Below are 20,361 nucleotides of genomic sequence, written 5' to 3' on the forward strand. Positions count from 1 at the left end.
CCACCATCAGAATTCACTGTGAACAGAAATTACCAAATGTTGTTTATGCTACAATACATACACAAGAAAATAACGCAATGAGAAAGCAAGAGCAACCCAAGTTGAGAAACGTTATTTTGTAAGACCTCCTACAGAAAATGAAAAGAGTAAAGAATATGAATATGTTCTTTCTTTGAGCAGTAATATAGTTGGGACCATAACAACTCCTTTTTGCACAAGTGAAAGTTCTTTTTTAATATTAATTGTTCAAAAAGCATTTACAAGTTGAGTGTTCGAGGGCATTTGCTAATGTTTGGAAATATGAAAACTCAGGGATTCTGATCTCATCTGAAAAGTACATGCAATGGTGGCTGTTGTAAATGATGCTCACAATAAGTTTTGCCAGTAAATCTGATTTGTCCTGATAATGCACAATACCACCCAAGCCCCAGAGTCTTGGAAGGAAATGATAAAAGAGCCAATTTTTGCAGACTTTTAAATACACAATGCAAAGTCATAGTGCCTACAGCTGTTTTTTCCTGTTCTGTGTTTATGGCATGGCACAAGTTAGCTGCTGTAGAAACATAGCAGGCCTGGTCTTCCTCCCAGCTTTTTCCTGCACTTTACTGACAATACTTCTCTTTGCTGCAGGCAGGAAATGGGCCTGATCCAACTTTGCAGTGAACAAGTATGGAATGCACTATTTAGCCAAGGAATCTAAGTTTCTATTCCTCGTTAATTTAGGGAATAGATTGATAAGAGTGCTGAAAGCTCTGCAGTCAAAGAGGGAAATAAAGATAATAAAGGAACTTACATATGTCTTCATATTTCTTTATGGCCCTTCAAGCACATTACCCAACTTTCTCCTTTCCAGACCACCATTTCCCTTTTTTATAAAAATGTCCCAAAGTTTGAAACTGTGCAATCAGAGCCAAGTTGCCAGATTGCAAAGTGGAAAACTACTTATTTTCTTGAAGTGCTAACGGGTGAGGAGGTTGCAGGTGGACTTTATCCGGCCCTAATTCAATCATTTACACTTCTCTTCTCAGGGCAAAACAACAATCCTTGTATAAGGGACATTAAAACTTTGATGGGGAATATGTTTTCCAACTTGAGTCACATTCACACAGAAGTCAACACCTGGAGGCCTGAAAACCTGTGATGAGTAAGGCCGGGCCCCAAAATGTGTGCAGCATCCCAGTGCCTGCAGATTGCCTGCCCCTCTGCATTGTGACCTGTGTCCCCAGCCCTTCAACTCAGTGTTTCTTAACCATGGCAATTTAAGACTGAGAAATGCCACCTAAATTTAAATAAACAGAGTAGGCTTCAATTTTAATACAGGAAGAATAATGTAATTCGAAGCCATCAGGAAAGAAAGCACCAATTAAAAACTCCTTGCTCTTTTGAACTGTGCCACCTGACACACTTGCTAGCACACATGTTCCCTAATTAGGTAATGAAACGTTTGTAAGCAAATGACCAAGTTCAGAGAGCACCAACGACTCTACAGTTCAACATACATACATTCTCTTCTATTGGTGACTGTCACGCTATTCCAGCATTTGTCTTTACGTTTCTTTTTCCCTCTGAATTTGTTAATTAGAACTAGACTTGTGTGCCTTTTTTCCACGTACAATATCAAACTTTTAAGGGTTTATTGAAAGTGCAGATCTAAGGAGGAATGTAAAATGTTTCAGGAGCCAGCCTTTGAAGATGCTGAAGTCAGTATTTCACTGTACAACCAGTGCTATTTTGCTATATATATATATATTTCTTCTGGGGGTGCTACTGAGTTCACTCCGTTTCCATTTGTTTTAATCTAGAAGCAGCTTCTTAATAAAATTTAAAACAAAATAATTGTATTGGTATTAAAGATCCCTTGACAGAGTTTAAAAGAGAAAGGAACATTCTTAATTCTCCTAATGGCCACTAACTACATTATTATTCCTGTATTAAAATTGAAGTCGGCACAGTATGTTTACTTAAATTGAGGTAGTGTTTCTCAACCTTAAGTTGCTAAGGCTGAGAAACACTAAATTGAGTTGTTGACTTTGTAGCTTGTTTACTGCTTGCTTGTTGTCTGATGTTACCGTAATATCTGTTTATCTGGTTGTTGATTGCTATTGAGGCAGCTTCCTGGTCTTTTTATTTCCTTTTTAGCTTTTTTAATCCTCTTTTTAATGGTGTGTAAATATTCTTTATCTATATATTCCTGTAATATATAACAATCAAACCAATTCTGACAAGGCAAACTACTGTATATAAACAGAGAGCAAACACTACTCGTTTTTAGCACTGAAGATGTTACCTAGCCAGGTAGTGAAACAGCTACAGAAAACCAAGTCAGAGAGCACCAAGGATTTCAGAGTGACAGCTGTAACTGAATGGATCTAAGCATAGCAAACCATTCAATTTAGTTTTTCAGGTTCCAAGTCAGTGATTTTCAACTTCAGCAACTATAAAATATGTGTACTCCAACTCCCAGAATTCCCTAGCCAGCATGGAGAATTGTGGGAATTAAGAGTTTACACATCTTAAAAGTTGCAGAAGTTGAGAAACTATGTTCTAAGTCAGGGCTGTCAAACTTGCAGCCCATTGGCTGGGTGTTTCACACACTGGCCGCCCCCACACCTAGTTTAGTGAAGGAAAAAAAAGTCATGTCACATCAGGATGCCATGATGACGCGAGTTTGACACCATTCTAAGTGATGTGTATCTACAAAAGGATAGCTTTGTGCTCTCTGAGCTGGGTTGTTTTCTTGTAGGTGCTTCATTACCCAACTAGGTAATATCATCAGGGCTGGAAGGAAGTAGGATATTCTCTCTCTTTATCTGGTTGGTCAGTTTTGGTGGGAGTGTTCATGGTGGCTTCTTGATTGGGAGCCCCATTGGGAGTAAACAGTTGTTTACTGTTGACTAACTTATTGGCTGGTGAATTAGCCACACTCACTCAATAGGCAAGAACATGAGAAAAAAATGAACAGGAACAGAAAAGTAGCTGAGAGGAATTACATTCAATTTTAGGTGAAAACAAAAACAGCCGTTCTAGTCTAAAGTTTGGAACCATTTACAGCCTAAAAGCTTAAATTACCTTGTTATAAACATAACATAGGATTTTATAAAACACAGTTGAAAGTCCTTCTCTTTTGTTGTAAAACTTAGCTGAAACTTTGTGCATTTTTTTAAAGGCAGGTTTCACAACAGGGAGTAATTTTTAAAAAATGCGCTTACAAACTGTTCTGAGAGCTTTTCGAAGTGAAAAAATATGGAAAATTAGTAAACCATATTAGACTACAATCACAAGTTTATCCTGTGCCTTTTTGGACCTTTATAGGTGCTTCCAAAAATCTCATAAAGACACAGTAGCTGACGTGTGCTTTGTTTAATTGTACTAACTGTACAAACAAGAGTATAGCATTTCCATAATTCCCACTTGAAAATAGTAGAAAACATGCTGGCATTTTCATAAATACAGTTCCGGGGTTAATAAATAGATCAATAGGACTGCATGAAACTTTGGGGCCTGATTTAAAATTAATCTATTTCATCTCTGTCGGTGCATTAAGAACATCAGCTATGACCTGAAGGCCAAAATGGTACATCAAGCTAATTCCAGACTAGAATTCCCCAAAAATTTACTGAACTTCTGGAATGAAGATTTAGAATAGCTTTATTGGATTGATGACAAGCTCACAGAACATCCTGTTCTCCAATAGGAGCAATTTTATGCATTATCCTGGCACAGACTAATATCCTTATTATTATAGGAAATATGTAACAGTACAAAGCAGAAATAGAGCAAAATCTGCTTCCATTTTGAGACTGTTTAAAACATTTTGTCCGTCTAATCTAGGACAACTATCAACAAAAAGGACAATGTTAAGAGTCTTCATAAATTCCTTAATTACTGATATGGTTGACCTAGCACACTCTGCCATGATTTGCTAAATAAACTATTGGCTGGGTTTGAAGAGCACAGTAAACCATAGGTCATCCATCCCCCCTTTTCATAACTTTTCAAACAACACACTAACCTAAGCCAAACAAATCACATTGTCTTTTATAGCAATATGTCTCAACCTTAGTAAATTTAAGATCTTTGGACTCTCAGAATTTCTCAGCATGGTGGCTGGGGAATTTTGGGAATTGGACTTGAGATATATTAAATCTGCTATGGTTGAAAACACGGCTTTGTGGTAATGTGTGAAGGCAACCTCTGACCATTCTCATGTTTCTATGACCAATACAAAAATATTTCTACCCATGTTCTATTGCTGAGTAAAAGGAGGGGGTGTTAAAAAAAAATCCATCTCAGATGACACAAAAACAAACTGAAGCATTTTACTTTTAGTAGATCCATGGTCGTTCGGATTCCATAAATAGCTGAAGTTTTGATGTATGGTTTAAAAGCCCATAGAGGCAATAAGGATACAATTGAATTTATTAGATGCACCAAGTGGCTGGATTTTTGTTCTTTTAATTTCTTTAATATCTAAAATGCAGTCTGTACGATTGTGCAGAATTAAGACGCTTCATAGAGATGCTGCCTTTCTACCAGGTACTTTATTTGTTAAAGAAGAGAAAATGATTTTTTTCTGCTCAGCTTCCTTATAATCAATAAAGGAAGCCTAATTAATTCCTTTAATGTTACAATCTTTTTACTAGATTTTACTAGATTTGTGAAAATGTAAAAATTCATAGCAAAATCTAAATAAATTGGACTTGAAATTAAAACATTGTGAAATTTAAATTTGACTTGATTTATCATTTATAGAGAATAAATTCAAAAATGAGTGGAAAGTCGCATAAAAATATTCCCTTTCATTGGTTCTTTTAAAAAAAGCACTTCTAATGCATGATTTCCCCCAATATGTTTGGAGATAAAATGCTTAGGCAAAAAAGAGGGGACAGTTTCTTCTCACAAAAGGCTTTGTGTCTGTGGACTAGCAAAGGTTTAATGCCCAACTCCTCCTTATTCATATTTTGTATTCAACCCTAAAGTACTCAAGCCACATTGAACAATTTTAATTTTCCTGCAGAAGGGAAATTCTATACCAAAAGAAAATGCAGTAATTACAGCTATTTTTTATTATAGATCTACTAATAAAAAGGCTCCAATCAATCAATGTTTCTCTCAATTTAATTGATGACAGCAGGAGAGGCATTGAGGCTACCGTCAAAAACTGCAAATGATTTTAATCTACCACTAAACAAAGGAGGAAAGCTGCAGAGATGAAGCAGAACAATTGCTGCCATAAGCAGCAATAATTAACCACATTGGGTTTTACATTGGACAGGAAAGGGAAGTGTCTCCAATATGTATGAGAAAGTACATTAAGAGGCTGCTATATTAGGAAGACTTTCTTGTCATCGGGCATCTGCTAGCAGGCAGCAACCTCCAGTCTTTCTCTGTCACAGAGCAAGCAGCCTTTCCATGGCAGTAGGAACCACTAGTACCACTCCCCCAGAAGATGGGGGAAGTAGGCATCATCCGCTCTCTTCAAAAAACAGATGCTAGTCCAACCATGCAATTTGTCCCATTCCCCTCTAAGGAAACATGTATATATATATTTTAAAAAGGGACAAATGGAGTAAGCCTTGGCTCGGAGAACACAACTGTCCTTGCTGCTCAGGGTCCAATGAGTTTTTTGAGAAAAGCTTCTAATTGATCTTCATCTTTGATTCCCACAAACTTATCCACCACATCACCATTCTTCATGCCTAAGACAGTGGGTACAGCTGACACCTAAGAACAAGAGCACAAAAGAAAAGGCATAAGCACAATAATAGCTAAGCTCCACTGACCTGTGAACGTTTTCGAGAGGCAAAGCAAACATTAAAACAAAGGATTTATTGAAAGGTGAATGATTAATTCTTCCTGTTAGAAAGTTCCCTGAAATTTTAGCAGTATTGAACTTCATTTTAGAAAATGTCTTTATGTCAAGACTTCTACGTAAAGGAATAAAAATATTCTAACTTGGAGATATTAGTAAATCCATCCCAGCTTGGTCATTCTAACCACCAACTTTTCCCCAAGTTGGTGCTATCTAGATTTGTGGTCACCTGGCACAGGCCGAAAGTTGCAGCACAAGACACCTGAAAAGGCCAACCAGGGGAAGATTCTTTCCTAGAGGACCAGTAAACCTGGTTTTCAATGTTCAAATCAAGTTTATGCTATTTACTAAGCACAAAGAGACCTTTCAAGTAAAAAAAATGATGTATTTTTCAGAGTAGTAAAACTGACTAATTTTAAAAATACATAGCTTTTCCACAACTGGAATGAATAGTATTTAAAACTGCTGAGTAAAGGTGAGAAAGGCTAAAACTTTATTTCAGTCTAAAGGGACATCATCGCTCTTTGAAATGAAGCTCTTCAAAAGAGATGAGGAGGCAGCCTGCTTTTGTGATATGGTATGTGTAGGTGTAGAGAAACATGCTTGTCTGTTACTTCTGAATTTTATCACAAGTCCTGGCATCCCAAGTGCAGAGTGTTACGGAGCTTATTGAACGGATAAAGGCTAAGGAAGATAATCTCTGACAGTTATGATTAAATAAGATTTTAAGCAGCTCCTTCTTCACTCCTTGCCTATTTCTGGACCAAAATTGCCATTTTTGATTCAGCAACTAATACTGTTATATATAGCAACAATTCTGGAAACATTGCTACTATACCAAGCAATTTTTCTTCACTTTTCCCTGATAGTGGTTTTATCTCGTACCAAACAGAGATATTTCCCTCTCTATTTGTCTCATGTGTTTTCATACAATCTGATGAAAAAGAACTTGCCTTGGAAATTCTTTAAAAAGGAAGATTTGAAGAAATTCTCACAGATGCAATACAGCGTTCTTTCATTGATTCAGCTTAAAAAATAGCTAAGGGACTTGTGTATAATGTCTTGTCTTTCACTGTACAATCATCTCTCTGGTGATTTACAGCTATTCTGGCTTCCCACACTTCAATTCAATCCCAAGGGAAAACATCATGCCGGAACTTCCTCCCACTGCATTTTCAGAAATCGTGCTATCACCACAAAGGGGGAGTCATATCTTGAGCAATCCTCTGGGAATTTATTCTTTGCCCTGGAAAAGTCCAGAGAAATTATCCATCCAATTTTTTTTTTCTGCCTGTGATTTTAAAGACAATTTTGGAGAATTTCATTTTAATGATGTACACACAAGAGTCGGGAGAAAATGAATCTAGGCAGGTCTTCAGAAGCATGACAACAGTATCAACTTTAAAAACAAGAGTGTGAAATCAGACACAAACCTTATTTGCACACTTCTGCTTCTCACAGGGAAGATCTGAGCACTGAGGCCTATCATATCCTGTACTATTCTTGTTCTCAGCTAGTCAAACACACACTAGTTTCAACAGCTAGCAAAAAAAACAACAACACGTAGCTCCAAATATGAATTCATGCATGCATGAACGGATTTGTTATGTATTTAAATTTCTGCACTTCTGCAGGACAATGCTAAATAGCCATACAAGGCAGCCAAATAACAATGTTGATTTTCTCCCTCTCTCTTGCAAACCCCAAATCTTAATGGTCTATCAATATCAACGTCTTATTACCAATGAGACAAACAGTAAGATAATTGCCCAAGGAGCTGCCACAGAGTGTAAATTGGGAAAGTTTGAAAACCACATGCTAGCCCCCCCCCCCCAAAACTATAAGCCAGGCCTTTATGCGTGCAGAGAATGATTTGAAGGAATCTATAAAAATGTCAGAAGGGGATGATACATTCCACAGCTCCTCTGACACCCTTATCTTAGACAGCAGGTCATGTCCCATCTTTATCTTATGTGCTATTCTTCCCTGGAATGCGCTCTCTCATCAAATATGCATTCAGCTGCCCTGCATCTTGCTGCCATCAGCAATCTGTCATGCACAAACCCCAGACTCAAAGGCCTGCTTTTACTAGTGTCTGCTTTTCCTCTGTTGCTGGCCAATGCAAGCAGATTTCTTAAGGGTGCCACACCCCATGGTAATCCAGGATGGGTTAAAAAAAGGAATACAAACTCCCTCTCTGTTTAACAGTCAAATCACTCAGTTTTGTCTGATGTCCTTCAGTGCCCTCTAGGGCTCAGCTCTAATACTTCAAACAGGCCTTGGAAATGCATCCCAGTGCACCCCACTCCCTTCTGGCAAGAGTTTTAACTATTCTAATTATGTTCATTTTTATCTCTGTAATTTTGGGGCCAAATAAAATAGAAGAGGTTGAGGCGAGGACTCGGCACTCCTTTTGCCAAATTCCCATTTCATTTGCAGAGGGAGAATCGGGCTTTTTACACAAAAAAAACCTGTTCCAAAGTCACATAAGAAAACTGGTGGCTCAGCTTTGACAGTAGAATGGAGGAACCATTTTTCTGAGCTGCATCTTAAAACTATTCAGTTTCTGAGCACAGATCAATATAGATCAGCAGCAGTCAGTCCAATTGCTTTGTATCCATCCAAGACCCTCTCAGCCTCTGTAATTAAATTGTTTGGTAAGCCTTAAAAAATAAGTTGAAGTAGAAGGCAGTAGTCAAAAGCAGGAATACAGCAATGGCAAAATTAAAACTATATATTCACAATAGGTGTGAATGACAGATTTTATTTTCCTGGACTCCAAGATCACCGCAGATGGGGACTAGAGACAAGAAATTAAAAGATGCTTGCTCCTGGGGAGGAAAGCTATGGCAAATCTAGACAGCATGCTAAAAAGCAGAGACATCACCCTGCCAACAAAAGTGCATATAGTCAAGGCTATGGTTTTCCCAGTTGCAATGCATGGCTGTGAAAGTTGGACCATAAGAAAGGCCAAAGAATTGAGGCCTTTGAACTATTGATTGATTTTGATTTGATTTATTATATTTGTATGCTGCCCTTTTCCCCCGAAGGGGACTCAGGGCGGCTCACAATTCAAATCAGGGAAGAGGGGTACAGACAAAAAATAAAACAAAACATAACAATGCATAATTTAAAAACACACAACAGTCATACCATTCGAGACGGGGGCAACAGCTCTTTAGCCCCAGGCCTGTCGGAACAGCCAGGTTTTAAGGGCTTTGCGGAAGGCCTGGAGGGTGGTGAGGATTCAAATCCCCACGGGGAGTTTGTTCCAGAGGGTCGGAGCAGCCACAGAGAAGGCTCTCCTCCGGGTAGTCGCCAGTCGACACTGGCCGGCGGATGGAATTTGGAGGAGGCCTAATCTGTGGGATCTAATCGGTCTAGTGGAGGTGATTGGCAGCAGGCGGTCTCTCAAGTACCCAGGTCCAATACCATGAAGGGCTTTATAAGTGACGACCAGCGTCTTGAAGTGTATCCGGAGACCAATAGGCAGCCAGTGCAGCTTGCGGAGGATAGGTGTTACGTGGGTGAACCGAGGTGCACCCACGATCGCTCGCAACTATGGTGCTGGAGAAGACTCCTGCTAGTCCCTTGGACTGCAAGGCAATCAAACTGGTCAGTCCTAGAGGAGATCAACCTTGTCTTCTCTTTAGAAGGCCAGATCCTGAAGATAAAACTCAAATACTTTGGCCACAAGATGAGAAGAAAGAACTCACTGGAGAAGAACCTAATGCTGGGAAAGATTGACGGCAAAAGAAGAAGGGGACGACAGAGAATTAGGTGGCCGGATGGAGTCACCGAAGCAGTAGGCGTGAGCTTAAATGGACTTCAGAGGATGGTAGAGGACAGGAAGGTTTGGAGGAACGTTGTCCATGGGGTCGCGATGGATCAGACACAACTTTGCAACTTACAACAATTCACAACAGAATGTAAACAAGAATAGTAGTTAATGTGCTGGTCTAAGTACCTGTCCCACTTTAGGATTGAAAGCAGCTGGGTGACTTTGGACCAATCACTCACTTTTAGCCCAACCCACTTCACAATCTCCTAAGAGAGCCTAAATATTTAGAAAAACCACAAATTAGTATATGCCCCAAAAGGGGAGAGTCAGAAACCAAGTATCCTTTTGTTCCTTTTCTTTTTAAACTTGTTCTCATCTTTTTGTTGTTAATTTGGTTTATTGTTTTTTAACACGAACAAACAATAAGTAACAATATAGTGGAGACAGCATTAAATGTTTAGCTTAAGGAAGAAATATTTTGATGTAATTTGCAGCAGTTTACTAATGCTCTTAGCTTTGGATGTAAAATTTAAACAACCTTATGCTTATTAAAATAATTTCAAATAATAGTTAACACTGACATGGGTCTTTTTTCCTCTATCCTTAAAAGTCATTAACCTTAGATCAATTTAATAATCTCTAGTCAATACATAGAATATTATTATAAAATGTATGTTTTTAAAAGAACTCTAAAAGGGACATGGCGTATTTGGTATTGGGCGTTGTGAGTGTGCATGTGTAGCAGGCCAGTGGACACTTGCAAACATGCATGCTAGCCCATCATTCAGGCTGGGCCCCCGCTTGCACAAGAACTGCATGCATGCGCATGCTGGGCCTCCACCTGCACAAGGGCTGCTTGCAAATGTGCACGTCGACCCAATTCCCCTCTACCCTCCCCAAGCCGGGCTGCCAAGTTGCAACGGTTGGGGACCGCTGCTCTCAAAAACAGGGATGACAACAGAAGAGGATCCATTCTTTATCAAATGGCAAATACTCCCTAGCCCAGCGTTCCCTAGTCAAGTACTAGACACTCTCTTAAAATCGCCAGGATTCTTAGCTAGGAATACCTATTTGGCATTAAGAGAGCCACAGTGAGAACTTTGCGAGACTGGCTGTGGTGAAAATGGGACATCCAAAATGTCCAAGAACATACGATGTAGCAATTTAAACCTGATTCTTGCCAATCCAAGTTCAACATTTTGACCTGTATATCACACAGTTTTTAACAATGGAAGAAATGTGTATATGAAAAAAATAGTGGAAGTGGAGAACATCTGTCCCAAAACTATTTCAACTGCAATTTTCAAAATCTCCACCTGGCTGGGTGTTATAGTTTACTCTAGAGCAAGGGTATCAAACTGGATTTCTTCGAGGACTGGATCAGCATTGTAGCACACCAGCACTTTGCTGGCAAAAATGGGGTGCGGGGGAGCCATGTGAAGCCCCTCATGTGCCCCATTCTCACCCTGCACAGCTTCCTGCAGCACTTTGCTGGCCAAAGCAGGACATGGGGGGGAGGGGCTGCATGAGGTCCCCACATGCCCCATTTTGGCTGCCAGAGGCACAGTGGGCCAGTCCTTTGCTATTTCCAGCCGTCCCCATTGGCCAGATTTAAGCATCCTGTGGGCTGGATGCGGCCTGTGGGCCTGGAGTTTGACACCTCCGTTCTGGAGGATGCTAATATGTTTTCTTTTAATATATCTAGGGTTCTTATGCAGGCTAATGGGGTTTCACATTTTTTTCATAAAAATTCTGAAACCATGTTTTTCTTTAACCCACTCTTTTAACTTGCGCAAGGGCTATGGTTGTTTAATTCACACCAGCTGCAAAGCATGCAGCTGACATTCACGTTCTGGACATGACACACTTATTGTTGCTCTATTACTGTTGCTCCTGAGGAACTGGACAGAACCCTAGAGGGTATGGGTGCAAGCACCTGTGTTTTAGATGCCTGGCTTGTGAAAGCTTCCCAGGAGGTGACATGTGGTTGGGTTCTAGTGGTGATTAATGCTTTTCTGTGGGAGGATGTGGTGGCCCAGCCTTTTAAGGAGGCTGTGGTCTGTCCTCTTCTTAAAACCCCCCTCTATTGGGTAATTTTCATCCTGTGTCCAATCTCTCCTTTTTGGAGGTTGTTGAGAAGGTGGTTGCATGGAAGCTCCTGAGGTTTCTGGGTGAAATGGATAGGCACGAAATGGAAATGGCACTGGTTGTGCTTTTTGATGATCTCTGGTGGGAGTGGGATGGGGGTAGTGTGTCCATCCTTGGTAAGCTGCTGGGCAAGATCATCTGCTGCCATGGGTTGAGATACCATCAATATGGTGATGATGACACCTAGCTGTATGTCTCAGCTCACGGAGAGTTAGGTGATGCTGTGACTTCTCTCTTGCAGTGTCTGGATGGGGAGCAACAGGCTGAAACTGAAACCTGGCAAGACCAAATGGCTCTCGGCTTGGGATTCTTTGCTCCATAAAAAATTGTCACCTCTGGTGTTGCATGGGGTGGCACTGCCCCAGGTAGACCTGTGTGTCATCTGGGGGTTGTCCTGGACTCAGGACTCCTGTTTGAAGAAGTGGCAATCACGGCCAGCAGGGCAACCTGCAGTTGTGTCCTTTCTTGGACAAACAATCACTGCTCACAGTTTTTCATGCCCTAGTTACCTTCCGTATTGACTATTGCAACAACACTCTACATGGAACAGCCCTTGGAAAGCATCCAGGAGCTTCAATTGGTTCAAAATGTGGTGGTCTGTGTGGTTTTGCACAAGCCTAGATTTGCACAAGTGTACCTCTCTTGTGGGAGCTCTTTTAGCTGCCAATTTGCTTCTGGGTCCAATTCAAGGTGCTGGTTGTTACTTCACAGCCTTATTGGGCTGGAACTAAGTTATTTGAAATACTGTCTTTTTCCAGTTATGCCTCACCCACAAGAGTAGGGAGGCATGGAATGCTACGGATCCACTCCCCACCCCCCAAGGTGGTCCATCTGGTTCCACCACAAAACCGCGATGCCCTTATCCGCGCCGACATAAGTGCGGAGGCAAATCCGCGGCGTCCGAAGCGCTAAGAAAAAAACGACCCTACCGCCGTGACAACAGCACGGTGACAGAAGGGCGTTCTACATGCTTCGTTCTTTGCCTCCAAAGGTAGCCCTCCTTCTCCAGCTGACAGCGGGCACGGGGCAAAGCGGGCTGCCCAGCAGCAGCAGCCCGCGGGAAGGGTCCAGCTCAGCCGCGGGGGGCAGCAGGAAGCGGAGGAGGACACGGCAGCGGCGGTGGCTGAGGCTCTCCCGGGCCGGCGAAGCGGGCTTGCCTGGCGGAGGCAGGCTGCCCTCTTCTTCCTCAACAACATCTCCTTGGACGGGCGGCCTCCGCCGCCGGCACCTCCCCCGGAGGAAGAGGCAGGGCGGGCGGCGGCTGAGGCTCTCCCGGAGCCGGCGAAGCGGGCTTGCCCGGTGGCAGCGGCCGCCCATCCAAGGAGATGTTGTTGAGGAAGAAGAGGGCGGCCTGCCTCTGCCGGGCAAGCCCACTTCGCCGGCCCCGGGAGAGCCTCAGCTGCTGCCGCTGCTGCGTCCTCCTCCGCCGCCAGCGTCGGCGGCCCTGCTCGGGCCCCCCGCGGGCTTCCTGCTGCCCCCCACGGCTGAGCTGGACCCTTCCCGCGGGCTGCTGCTGCTGGGCAGCCCGCTTTGCCCCGTGCCTGCAGCCGCTGTCAGCTGGAGGAGGAGGGCTACCTTTGGAGGCAAAGAACGAAGTATGTAGAACGCCCTTCTGTCGCCGCGCTGTTGTCCCCGCGGTGATGACGCGCGATGATGACGTCGCGACTTTAGTGACGCGATTTAATCTCCGCTATTTTGCGTAGCGCGGTTTTGTCGTGCCACGGGTCCATCTAGTGATACCAAGAAAAGGGGTCTGCTTCATGGTAGCTCCCTCCATCATCATCCATGCAGATTCAAGACTGGCTCCCACTTTGACCCTCTTTTGCAATGCCCTAAAGACATGGCTCTACTAATGGGCCTGAAAATCCCAGAGTGATATGGAGCCCATTAAGAGGCTTGTTTAGTGTTGTTTCCAGTGGGGGATTATTGTTTTTGGTTGGGTGGCCATATACATTTTCTTAAATAAACACATTTTCCACTTTGTTCTTTTTCACCTGCACTCCAATCTGGTCAGCCATTCTCAGAGAGTTATCAGCCTTAGTATAGGATTGAACAAATTGGAAAGCATAGCAGAAATTGGAAAGATGGAAACATGTCAGTACAAGAAAAAAGTTCAAGGCAAGGTGGCTACAGGCTGAGGCTGGTCCCTTTTCCTACCTTTGCAGCAACCTTTGATGGGCTCTTATTGCAAGAAGCCCTCCCTTAAAGAGGGAAAGGGCATTATAAATCATAGGCCAAGGAAAAAATAGTTAAAAAAATAAATCTGCAGGAAATCAAAGGTCTCTTCACTCAGAATGGTTCTGACAACATAGCAGAGAAAGGGCCCTGTTCCTAGGTGCTCAAACTCCTTCCCAAATTGGAAACTAGACAATAAAACTTTGCTTTGCAACATATCTAGGAAGAATCCTTGAAGGGTGTTTTTTTTTTAGATCAGGAAAGAGTTCATGGATGGTTGCCCCTCTGGGACAACTTGGAGCCAGGAGCAAGCCAGGACTTATGTGAAGAATGCACAAGCATTCCAAGCATACAGAGGGGGAGTCTCTCACTCTCTTGCTCTCTTCTAAAGAATGTGCTCCAGAGAGGGTATTGTGAAATGCTTGGGCCTAGATATCAGCTGTCTTGTAAACAGAAGTGGGTTGGGGCAGCAAAGAGGAGTGGGAAGTTTACTGGCAATTTGTTGACAATCCACAGCATTGTAAAGGGAATTTTGAAAAGCCTTAGCAGGAGGAAATGATTTAGGATCTTAAGAACTCAATCACAGGGATCTGCCTGATGAAACTGCGTTGCAGTCATGGATCGCTTGCATCAGGTTCAGCATATACTGCTCGCTTTCACTGGTACTAACTTTTCAAGTTTTTAAGTAGCTCGGTCTCCTTCTCTCTCCATGTAATGAAAATATTGGGATATAAGCCCAGACCTTCTGCATACCACTGAGCTGTATGTTTATCTCTCAGTGGGGTGCAACTAGTGAATCTAAATTTCCATCTTGTTTTTTTATGTCTTCTGCATTTTTTTTAACTTTTACAACAAGATAAACAAAATATAGAAATACATGGGTTTTTCAGGTGGAAACTGTGGTGAAGTCCTGCTGCTCATAAATATTGAATCTAGATTTGTAAAGCAAATTTCTCTATTTCTCCCTCTCCCCCCCCCCACCTTCTGAAGGAGTTGATATGTCTTATTGTTTTCTACAGATGGATTTTTTATAAAGATTATGGATCTTGTATCAGAGGTTATTATAAACTCTTCCTTGCCCAATCCTTAATAGTAGAGGTGAGGGGTCTACTGAGTTGAGTTTAACTGATGGAAATTTCAGACGTGTTCATGGAGTATTCTTGGCCATGGGACAGAGGTTGGATTCTGTGGCCTTCTTTCAGCATCATTTTTGATCTCCCAATCTCCTAGTCTTTGGCACTGATATTTCCTTGGTAATCTTCCATCAAATATTAACCTGGTGCAAATTAATTTAGTTCCCAAATCCAGACAAGGTCAGCCAGAGCTTTATTAAAGCTAAAGTCTCATTTGGACCAAGCTTGTTTCCTGATGACTTCATGGACAATGTGAAGGTTGTTTTTTTTTGGGGGGGGGGGTGTTGTTTATTTGCAACAATGGGAAATAGTTTGCCATTTCCTTTCCCCACGATGTTCTTTGAGCTTCTAGTGCCAGATTATAATTTTCACTATTCCCAGACAATTTGCTGAAGGCTACTCTAAATTCAATAACACTGCCTTACCTAATGATTTTCTTTTTCTTTCATTCTTTAGTTCAATTTCCCACACAATGAAGATCAATATGTCTCTCTATTAAAAAATGTCATAACAGATGTGTCTTGATTTTGGACCTAGAATTGCTGTAGCTCTTTTGCTATGTGTCCCACAGTTTATTTAAATCCAGCCCTATTATTTCCTACCCTAGGTATGTTAGATGTGCAACTGTGCAAATTCTGCAAATCGTAATCCAGTACATCTGGAGATGAAAAGATTGGGGAACATTGAAGTACAATCTTTCTCATTTTTGATTTTATTTGTGCTATATGCCAAGCAGATTCTATTACTCTTGCTTGCCAAAATCTGAGATAGTGGTCAGAACAAACAAAAATAAACTAGCTTTAAAAGGTAAAGGTTCCCCTCACACATATGTGCGAGTCATTCCTGACTCTAGGGGGCAGTGCTCATCTCCGTTTCTTAGCCACTGAGCCACTGCATCCCTCCTAGCTTAGCTTAGCTCTACACAATATGCAGGTGTTGCAGGGACATACCTCATATTCAAGGGCAAGATCAGTATGATCGTCAATGTCCACTTTCGCCATCAGAATCTTCCCCTCATGTTTGGACACGACCTTTTCTAGTCTGGGACCCAGGATTTTGCAGGGACCACACCATCTCAGAACAAAGAAAGACATTAGAGTTTAATGAGGAAAAAGCAATGTTAACAGTTTTTTTTTAAAAAAAAAAAGATACTTCCCAAAGGATAAAGATAAGCATGTGCCTTTAAGAAGAAGCCTCTGAATACTGAAGTACCAGGTTTAATAGTGATGCCTGGATTGTTACATTAAGAGAGATGATATATGAGTCTGCATTTTGTTTGGTAGTCTATGTGCCAAGATTTAAAAGCTGCTGCTTACAAAATGATCAGAATATTTTACTGCAGGGCATTCGTAAGCCTCTTGCATATTGTTTATGCTAAGGGTAAATAAAAGCAGCAAACCCCCCCACTACATTTACCAAAACCATTTCAGAATCTCATGAATCTAGCCAACTCACATTCCTTTCCAAAAAGTGGAAAACTATATTAAAGAGGGCACACGAAGTTGACATCCAAACTAACAAGGCAGCTCATAATCTTGAACTTACTATATATCAGGGTGTCTTTCTCTGCACATGTACAGACCAATGAAAGAAGAGCATCATCCATGATCACGTGCAAAGATCTTGTCTATTTGTTTTATGGTGTATGCTTTGCAGTAATTTGTTCCCAAATATTGTACAACAGGCAAAATAGACATTTGAACAAGGACAAGTAAGGGACAAGGTTCATATTTTCTATACAAATTTGTTTGAAAGAGAGTTTAAGCCATCATGTTCTTAGTTATAGCTACTGTAGTTTATACAATTAACTTTTCGTAATGGGAAGTCTTTCACACATGTTGTTATAAAAAAAATCAACAAGAAATTAAAATATGATGCTTAATTGCTGGTCAGGTGATTTTTTGTTCTGATTTTTACATACTAGAACTTGTTTTTTGCTGCAGCTATTTTGATCTTACATCATTGAAACATTGTATGATAAATCAGTTGTTGCTAAAACAAATTTTCAGTATCACAACAGCATTTACAATTTCTTGTAACTCTGGAAACTGGTACCATATTACAGGATGCTTTAGCATACTGAGCCACTATTGATGTTTTCAGATGTTACAGCCACAGAAGGGTGTTGTGAGAACATGCATTCAGCAGCTAGGCCATTACATTGTTTCAAAGAATGAAAAAAGAAAGCCCTTAAGGGAATCATAAAATGGTTTCAGTATATTATATATGGAGCAAAATAATACAGATGTTAATAAGGTTATCTAAAAAAAAAACCCACCCCAAATCAATATTCCATTATCTATGCCAGTGGTTCCCAAACTTGGCAACTTTAAGACTTGTGGACTTCAACTCCCAGAATTCTCCAGCCAGCAAGCTGGCTCCGTAAGCAAGCTGGCTGGAGAATTCTGGGAGTTGAAGTCCACAAGTCTTAAAGTTGCCAAGTTTGGGAACCACTGATCTATGCCCATCAATAAAAAAAATTCTGGAGCAACACAGAACTGCAAGAAAGTATATCATTTAAATAATTTCACAGAAGTCTGTAGAGTGAATTTAGTGCTACGAAATAATCTTAGTTATCATCCCACTTTTGTGTGTGCTATTCAAATTGCCACTCCCTCAATAAATGCGTAAGACTGATAAGGCAGAAAACTGCTGAATATAATTCACCATTCTATTGTAGGAATTGTAGTCCAGCAGCCAAGTAGGGAAAGAAAAACAGTTTAAAATGGGATGATATATGTAGTTTACCTTTACTGCAAGGACTCTGAAACTGAAGTACTTCCTGATTTGACTCTTTTTTTTAATGTTTTCGGTGTCAGCTGTACAATGGAATTTAGAAATCAAGAGAGCAGAAAATATATGTGAAAATTAAAAGGTACCTATTCCTGCTGGTGTTCTGAAATTTCTTTGTATGGCTTTAAAAAAAAATCTTGTGTGGAAAATTTTGCCCATTATCTTCAACATGGTTTCTATCCCATTCTACTACACTTACTTCATTTCACATCATCTCATCTTTTTCCGTATCCTTGTTTGTTTATATTTAGAAATAGGAAGGAGGAAACAACCGGTAAATGTTTCAAGCTTCTAATAATCAGAGATGAGGATTATATTCCCGTAAAGAAAGGCACACGAGATTGCATTATAAAAGCATCTGTATCTTTTCCTCCATTAATTGGTAGAACGATATCCAAGCAATAGTGCCTTATTTTTATTGATTAGCTAATGCTCTGCTAACTTGTATCTGCCTATGCTTTGATGAAAGCAAGTACCAATAAACTAAATATGTAGCTTCTTTTTCAAACTATTGAAGAGCATCAAGGGCTTTTTTTTAATGTTTCATGAGAAAAAGAATTGTAAGATGACATTTTAAATGTTAACTCTACTCACATGGGTAGAAGAGGGGTCCCCAAACTCCAGGCCGGGGCCTGTTTGAAACCAGGACATGCGAGCGTTGGCCAAGTGCATGTGCACACAAAGTTCCACTCAAGCTAGTGTCGGGCCCTTGAACTTGTGCATGAAGCTCCACTGGTGCAAGTGGCAACCTCTTGTGTTAGCACACAAAGTTCCACTTGAGAGCGCGGGGAACTCATGTGCAGAGTTCCATTTGCTCAAACGGAGCTTCATGCATGAGCATTCTCCACTCACTTGAGTGAAACTTTGTGCGCAAACACAAGTGCCCCAGCTCACACAAATGGAGTTTTGTGCATGAGTGCAAGCACACTCCACACATGCATGAAGCTCCACTCACATAAGGGGCAGATACTTGTGCTTCCCCATGAAGCTTGACTCGACCGAGTAGAGAATGCTCATGCTTGAAGGACCATTCATGCAAATGGAGCTTTATGTGCAAACACAAGCACCCTCTGCTCAAGCACCCACCACTCATGCAAATGGAGCTTCGTGCACAAGCCAAAGGCCCACTGTTCATGTGGAGCTTTGTGTGTGAGTGGAGGATGCTTGCACTCCTGTGTAAAGTTCCATTTGTGCAAGCAGTGAGCCCTTGCATTGTGCACAAGCAGAGAGTATTTGAGCAGAAGTCACTTGTGCACGAAACTCCATTTACACATGAGCAACCTCCACTCCTGCGAGTGGAGCTTCGTGTGAAAGCACAAGGGTCCGCCGCTTGCACAAATAGAGCTGTGTGTGTAAGCACAAGCACCCTCTGTTCAAGCACTCTCCACTCGCAGAAATTGAGCTGTGTGTGCAAACACAAGGGCCCACCCCTCGCATGAATGGAGCTTCATCCATGAATGGAGGGCGCTTGCACTGCTGCACGAAGCTCCATTCGCCCGAGTAATGGGCCCTTGCACTCATGCACGAAGCTCCACTTGTGCGAATGGAGGGCGCTTGTGTTTGCAATTCAAAGTTCAGTTTACATGAGCACTCACATACAAAGCTCTATTCAAACCAATGAAGCTTCATGTCCGAGTGCCCTCAACTTGCAGAAGTGAAGCATCAGGTATGAGCACAAGGGTGGAGTAGAGGGTCACACATTCACCGCTCACATCAACAAAGCTGTGGGTGTGTCACTGACATGCCCCACCTACGCCGAGCACCAAGGTGGAAAAGTTGAGGACCGCTGGTTTAGAATGTTATATTGCCAAGTAAGAATAAAGTAGGATATAAACAGTAATCAACCCGTATAGCTTTTCAGTTATCCTATGGCATCTACAGTAGGTAACCAGAGACAGCCTGTATTAGCTAGCCCATGTAGGGCCAAAACCCTCATTCTACATAGTTTATAATGCGTACATAGCACACTAAGGATTTTAACAGCTTTGTAACAAAGACATATATACCATACTTACTGGGCGTGGAAGTCTATCACCACGGGTTTTTCACTTTTCAAAACTCTGTCTTGGAAGTCATTCTCATCCTGGACATTAAAAGTATGCCAACAGACCTGAGTAGTAGAAAATGTCCTAGTCTGTGAATGCATGGCAGGAGAAGCAAAGGAAGTACACCAAGGTCTCCTACATGGCAGAGCTGAAACTCTGTACAGAAGCAATGAAGGTCTGGGATGAAGCACTGGCGTGAGACGCTTGACCGGAATAGACAACAATGATCTGAAGAGATTTTGGGCCATCTAGGAAAAAGACCAAAAAAAAAAAAAAAAGTCATAAGGAGCAAGCGGTGACCCTAAAAACTCCCTATATTTTCACTGCCCTCTAGCCTACCCATTCTGTTGTTGCTTTGATCCCTTCCCAACTGATTTCAAAAGTTCCTGCAATTCAGTGTACTTTATACATGCCATGTACTGCTTAAAATATGCCGGTATTTATATTTTATTTTTGCGGGCACATCTACACATT

General features: G+C 41.5%; 1 protein-coding gene across 1 annotated transcript; it reads right to left on the bottom strand.

The window, feature by feature from the left end:
- Positions 1-5,100: 5,100 nt before the first annotated feature.
- Positions 5,101-20,135, bottom strand: LOC148044070 (thioredoxin, mitochondrial-like). The gene is made up of 3 exons (XM_087723141.1): positions 19,858-20,135; positions 16,000-16,123; positions 5,101-5,724 (listed from the first exon to the last, which is right to left on the bottom strand). Exons 1-3 carry the CDS (start codon positions 20,133-20,135, stop codon positions 5,608-5,610), a joined length of 519 nt encoding a protein of 172 aa, XP_087579267.1. The 3' UTR covers positions 5,101-5,607.
- Between the last annotated feature and the right edge of the window lie 226 nt (positions 20,136-20,361).

The sequence above is a fragment of the Thamnophis sirtalis genome, unplaced genomic scaffold (assembly GCF_051295495.1).
Source record: "Thamnophis sirtalis isolate CommonGarterSnake01/CBP01778 unplaced genomic scaffold, rThaSir2_p1.2 scaffold_9, whole genome shotgun sequence".
NCBI lineage: Eukaryota > Metazoa > Chordata > Lepidosauria > Squamata > Natricidae > Thamnophis > Thamnophis sirtalis.

Bases quoted from the DNA above. Each gene is read 5' to 3' on its own strand.
- LOC148044070 (XM_087723141.1), bottom strand. From the start codon at position 20,135: ATGGCCCAAAATCTCTTCAGATCATTGTTGTCTATTCCGGTCAAGCGT. The intron at 16,124-19,857 runs GTAAGTATGGTA...CTTTGTTCTGAG, and splicing joins GTGATAGACTTCCACGCCCA to ATGGTGTGGTCCCTGCAAAA. The intron at 5,725-15,999 runs GTATGTCCCTGC...TCTTGTTCTTAG, and splicing joins ATCTTGCCCTTGAATATGAG to GTGTCAGCTGTACCCACTGT.